Here is a 6,972-nt window from a genome sequence, read left to right on the forward strand (position 1 = left end):
CTATATTTGATAACAAAAAGGTTATTTCAGAGCTTAAAAGGGAATTTATCATGAAGGTTTGGGCTAGTATCCGTACCAAACTTGCAGGCCTTACTCTGAATCATGCTTTCTCAATTCAAGATGACATCGAAGTTATACTCAATGACATGAGTGGAATGGGGGTAGATATTTCCCCTTTGCAGAATTTATTGGGCTCTTTCTTTAGGCTGGCGAATTCCATAAATTAACAATTAAAGATTACAATCTCATTAAAAGCTTACTAATCACCCTTTTTCCGTTAAATTCTAACAACCCTGTTCAAATTAAAAAAAATTGTATTATCCACTCACTATATGCGTGATTCTTTAAAAAAAAATTAATTCAAATTTTCAGTAGCTAAACGCATGATTCTTCAAAAAAAAAATCAATTCAAATTTTTGTTGAAGCTTCAGATTCGCTGTAATTGAACAATTAAATTCAATTGTATTTGTTGTTGTTCAAAATAAGTTTTGTGAAGTTCAACTATCAACATTACGTTGTTCTCATTAACACTTTGGAATTCAATTATCTTCTTCGAATTAGTGCTTAAGTGCAATTTCAGGTATTAGATTAGTTTTTTTTTGTTGAGTATATTTTTTTTTGCCAATCTTTTTTTCAATTCCTCAATTCGTGATGCATTGTAGATTTATTTACTGCTGTCGTATAATCAATTATGAGTATATTGAAAACAGAATTCAATTTTAAGTCTGTTCAGTACTTTTTTGAAAGCCTAGCAGAACGATTGATTGCAATCAGCTTGATTGTGGTTGTTCAAACTGATGTATTTGGTTGTGTTTGATTCTGGTATTTTTGAATTACAGTGTATGTAAGCTTTAACAGAATCTTCTGAACTCTTGTTATTGCTGGAAACTATTGCTTTGATTGTATTTTACTTTAAACACTATCATATGTATTTTTTTAGTGTTGTCGTTGGTTCATATGTATTGGTAAAACAATAAATCAATTAAAATCATTTTACTCTAGCTGATATAATTCATTTGGTTTGAACTGTTTGTATTTGATTGTAAAACTTCTCATATGTACTTTGGTAGCAGCATTGTTGGTTCATATGTATTGTTAGAAGAATAAAAAAATAGAATTCAGTTTGTTAGATTTGATATAATTAAGTATGTTTAAACTGATGTATTTTGTTGTGTTATAATCTGATGTTTTTGAATTTGAGTGTATGTAAAATTTAACATAATTTTTTTGAACCATTGTTATGGTTGGAAAAAGTTGTTGTGTTAACCAGAAAATCTATATTCCTTATTAGTGTAAATGTATTTTTGAGTTTATTTGGTGGTTGTGTTAATTTGTTTGCTATTATAATAGAAAGGTGAGTATTGTAACAATTGACATCTGACAAATATGTATGTTTGTTTACTTTATGTAAAATCAATTAGAAATAAGAAGCATACCAGTTCTTATGAAGCACTACGGTAGGTGGATGTATGAAAAAAACTACGAAGATTACATCACTGATGCTATACAGTTGAGCACAATAGCATCATTCGATGATGTGCATGATATTTTGGCATGTCACTTAAATGTAGACTTAAATAGGAAATGGATTCTAGTAGAATATCAAATCACTAGTAATACAGGGCAAATACAAATACATAATAATATGGATTTAAAGGTGTTTGTGTTGCAAAAAAAAAAAAGACATTCAAGACATGAACTCATGTCTTCCTTTATATGTAAGCATTTTGCAGAAAGTTGTAAGGAGCAGCTTTGCAAGTTCATCTGTGTGTTGCTGAAAGAAGAGACAGAGCTGTGACAACTTGCAAACAATATTAAATACATATAACGAAGGAACTTTAATGGTATCTAAAGATGTTATAGCATTAGATGTATTTGAGATGTATACGGTTGAGGTAATTATCTCAAACCCACATCACAAGGATATCGAGGAAGTTTAGATTTACATGACCAAGAAAATTTTACAGTCAGTCATCTGGACAGGATATGTTTGGGAAGAAGAGCATCAACTCATACAGTGGTTGTGGAGCTAAGGGTCACAATAGGCGGTCTTGTAGAAAATATCGTAAATAGAACATTTGTTCTTCCTTTAGATTCTTAGTTAAAGCATTCTTCTGCATTTTTTATTTGAATGAACTCAATTTTATGTATTAAGTCATTTATGCCTCATTTGATATATGAAAAGTGTTAAATCTGAATGTTGTGTTTGTATGGATGTCAAAAAAAGAATACTTATTTGCATTGTGAAAAATACTAGTCATATGTATTTTCAATACTCTGTCAGCATTCTCTATTAATATTTATTTTCAACTCATATGTATATTTATCACTGTAAATGTATTTTCACATTGATATATATTTTCAACACTATATATGTATGCATGTCTAAAATCACTATATATGTATTTGCAACTCGTATGTATTTTGAAAATTATATCTATATTTTTAACTAATATGTATATTGAATAATGTTTATGTATTTATAAACATATTTATTGTTAACAGTCATATTTATGTTTAAAATTAAACAACTAAAAAATGATATCTGAAATATGTTAAAACTTAATAGTGTATTTATTCATATTGCCAGAGTTGAACACCTAAAATAGGATATAGATTTGAAATGTATTTTTATCTAATTATCTGATCACTGCATATGTATTTTAACAGTGTGTAAGTATTTTTAGGTTATATGTGTTTTTTAACTGTCATATGTATTTGTTCATCCATAAGTATTTTAGTTATATATGTATTTTTTGGTTTTGTTCTCACTGCAACATGTAAAAATTGAACATATAAAACAAGTAAAATCGGACAAATTTTTCACTTACTGTAACATGCAGTTCAATATAAGTTTGCAAAAATACATATTAAACTACATCCATATACCCGTTTGTTACAATATCCAATGTGATAAATCCACAAACCATCATACATCTAGAACTTACGTGACACTAGTTATTCTACTTTGCCTAACAGGCCTCGATGGTGCTTCGAAATCACTATGAGCATTCGCGTCTTGTTTTCGAATACCATAGTCCCACAGTAGTGCAACATATCTTCTACAGAGGGTGTTGACATGGACATATTTAGTGCCAAATGAGGAAGTTTTCTTGCAATGAATATGTCGTCATGCAACACCTATAAAAAGTAAAACTACAATGTCTTAAACTATAATCAAAATACAAAGGTTAAAAAGAACACAGCTCACATCAATCCCTAACTACATATCAGCATTACATCAATCTATAAATTCATATGTATTATGAACGGCAAAAAAAAATACAAAAATCATCACTAAAAGCAAAAAACATATGTTAACAAAATATCATCGCTCATGAATCCATAAATACATATCATCCTAACATAAAAATACATTTTACACCTACACCTTATTAAACAAAACAAAAAGTACATATAACATGTATATGTATTTGAATATGAAAAAAATACAACCAACACAAAAAAATACATATCAAATATACTTAAAAATACATTTAGCCACTAAATCTTCATTAGTATCTCACATATGCTAAAATACATATTAACGGCTAGAATTCCCTAAATACTTATTAACGGCTTGAAAAAATACATATTAACTTCTTATTAAACACAATAAAAAAAATAAAAAAATTTACAAAGCCAAAAATTACCTCATCTTCAGTGTCTTTTTTGGATTCATCAGCGGAAGAAATCTGAACATCAACATCCTCCTTCCGTACTTCTTCAATTTCTTCGACTTTCCTTTTCTTCTCATACTTTTTTTATTTTTGTTCTTTTACTGAATCAATTTTGTTCATCCTTTTACCCTTTTTCAAAATTTCAGTAATCTTCATCGCGTCGTTCCAAAACTTGGACTTAATTTCCTTCAAACTCACAAATTGTTTGGACTGTAAAGGATTTGAAACAACTTTAACTATATTTTCTTGAGTTAAATCAAGACTAAACGATGGTACATAATCAGAAACCAAATTAGTATTTCGTATACCACTTTTTGATAGTGATTTTACTGTGTGTTCATCCATTAGAGAGTAGAAATCATAAAAACGAATTTGCTATGAATTTGAATATAAAAAAAAAATAAAAACGCTAACATGCAATAACTGAGTTAAATAGATACCTGAATTATAGGAACAAAATCGTTTCAGATCGCGGTTGAATTTGTGCAAACGGAAAAAATTGGAAGAAGATTGGGACGCGGGAACAAGGATAGAGGCGTGAAAAATGGAAAAAAAGATATTGAAAAAAGGAAATATATGTTGGAAAGCATGAAATAGGGAGAATACGCACAGTAACTTTTTCTCAGGGTAAAAGTAATTGAGTTTTATTAAAATCAATGCTATTTATGCTACATAGAGTAATTACACAAAAGTGTTGTTATTTTTTGTAATTTAACTCTTAAGTATGCTACTTTATGTATTTTTCCCTATCTTTTATTCACTATCAATTACGCATTTACAGTAAATGAAAAAACAAACTGAACAAAAACGCAAATTTTGCAAAGATAATTTAACTTTCTCAATAGTTAGTGAACAAAGTTTCCAACATTAACAACAAATTTTGGATAATATTGCTCCTGGCTGCTCTAAAATTTTTCCAAGAGACAATGTGTGGAAAAAAAAATCAGTCAATCAAGTGCTACTCAAATCGAAAACTAGAACACGTGTGATTCATACTATTGCGATTATCACGCTAAATACAAATTCCTAATTATATCTCTAGCACAACAATGTAATCCCTTGCGCGGGATGACTAATTACAAAACTGGCAGCGGGAGCACAAGTATCCACCAATATTGATGATCCATCATCATATAAAAAGAATGGATCTTTTAGCAACTCTTCCGCAGATGGCCCAACAGACATGGGAAGCATACACTTCTCAATGATATCTATCACTTTGGAATCCTACACATTTTCGAGAGACATAGGCTTTACACCAGTGTACACTTTCTTAAATATCTGGATCCCATTGCTACATTCCCTATATGGATATTCACCAGTAACTATCTCAAGAAGACACATCCCAAATAAATATATATTCACTAGCTCGTTATATTCTCCATCATAACACTCTGGAGTCACGAATTCAGGGGTACCCTTAGGCTCTTTCTCTTTCACCAAATTACCCTCCGCAACACGAACTGCCAACCCAAAATCTCCAAGTGTAACCTGCATTCCATCACTATCAACAAATACATTATCGTACTTGATGTCCCAATGGATGATCTTAGGGCTCTGGCTATGGAGAAAACTCAAACCTTCAAGAATTTGTGTGCTCCAATTCTTGATATGTGCCAAAAAAATATCACAACCAATATCACACTCGGACAAATACATTTTCAAACGGCCGGAGGGGAATAACTCCGTGATCATGTTTAGAATTTTGGGCTTGGACTTGAACCAATATGAAAAACACTTGACAAAGTTTTCATTATTTAACGACTTCAACATTATGGCTTGTACACTTCTTTGGAAGACCCTCCACCTAACATTTCATTGCACCTAAATATCTACCACATGAAGATTTCTCTACAACTTTACGGACCTCGTAATCCATCACCAAACACATGAATTTCTTCTTTTGACCGATCGATGAATTTTCTGCTTGAAGTAAAGAGAATTGTACTTTAGAAATTGAGTGATAAAGAAATAGACCTTGGGCCTAATTCAACCTCAAAAGCTAGCTCATGAGGGGAGGATTGTCCAAGACCATATAAAGAGACCAAGGACTCTTTAACCCACCGATGTGGGACTCCAACACCCCCGCACACTCAAGGCTGGACATCTGAAGCGTAGACAATATAAGACGGGGGCCCAACACCGAAAACAATGAACGGGATGGCTTGACTCTGATACCATGATAAAGAAATAGACCTTGGATCTAACTCAACCTCAAAAACTATCTCATGAGGAGGGATTGCCCAAGACTATAATAAAAAGACCAAGGATCCTTTAACCCACCGATGTGGGACTCCAACATTAAGTGAAGTTGAAGTCAATATGAGTATAGAAATTCCCTAATCCCAGTCCAAGTGAGATTAGGTTTAATGAAAATTAGGAAACTTTTCCTCCCAATTATAATAGGATTCAGATAGTAAAACTAAGAAATTAGAAAGCTTATAATTTTTGTTATAAGCTCTTGAAATAGCTTTTTTTTTCTTACTTATCAAACAATAGAAAATAAGTAAGAAATAAACTTGTTGTCCAAAAAAATATTCTCTTGAAAAACATGGAGAAAAATATTTTTCAGGAAAATAAATGATTTGTTACTTATATTTTGTGTTCAGTATGAAAATAAAATATATTATTATAAAAATATTTATATATATCTAACAAAAAAATATGAGGATGGATGAGAACAAGGTGGTATGTGTTGTGATGGCTGTGCGGGGGTAGGGATAGGGTTAGGGGGTGAGCGGAGTGGGGGTAGGGATGAGTGAGGGTGAGGATGGGCGAGATGAGGATGGGTGCTGGGCATGTGGGGTTGGGGTGATCATGAGGGGCAAGGGGATGGATGTAGGGTTGGGATTGGTGTGTTGGGTGGTCGTGAAAGTGGAGGAAATTTTCCTACTTTTACTGGAAGTTATTCTTCAACTTATTTAAAAAAAAAATAAAAATTCTAAACATACCGAGACATTCGAATCTAAACGCTTTGGCACCTTAATTTTGGGGTAGATTTCACGAAAGTCCCTTGACTTTCTTGAGTAGGATTGAGACCATCCAAAAGTTTAAAATCAATAGAAAATGAGATAGTCTTTGAATTTTTATTCAAAATGTCAAAAATGACACTGATTTAGTATGGTGATGAATAATTACGCAGAACTATATTACTTATAGAAATTGGAAATCATATATACACCTAATTTTAAATCTTCACTTATGAGATTCTTTTACAACTTAGGTTTCAATATTAATATTTGCCAATCCTTTTTTCATCTCACTTGTATACCTGATATAATATATATATATA

General features: G+C 31.4%; 1 protein-coding gene across 1 annotated transcript; it reads right to left on the bottom strand.

The window, feature by feature from the left end:
* Positions 1–4,907: 4,907 nt before the first annotated feature.
* On the bottom strand, positions 4,908–5,375 carry LOC107849171 (probable serine/threonine-protein kinase WNK10). The gene has a single exon (XM_016693814.2). It carries the CDS (start codon positions 5,373–5,375, stop codon positions 4,908–4,910), a length of 468 nt encoding a protein of 155 aa, XP_016549300.2.
* Between the last annotated feature and the right edge of the window lie 1,597 nt (positions 5,376–6,972).

This window comes from Capsicum annuum, chromosome 12 (assembly GCF_002878395.1).
Source record: "Capsicum annuum cultivar UCD-10X-F1 chromosome 12, UCD10Xv1.1, whole genome shotgun sequence".
In the NCBI taxonomy this organism is placed as follows: domain Eukaryota; kingdom Viridiplantae; phylum Streptophyta; class Magnoliopsida; order Solanales; family Solanaceae; genus Capsicum; species Capsicum annuum.

What these genes read in the sequence shown, in the direction of transcription:
- LOC107849171 (XM_016693814.2), bottom strand. Translation starts at nt 5,375, where the DNA reads ATGATCACGGAGTTATTCCCCTCCGGCCGTTTGAAAATGTATTTGTCC.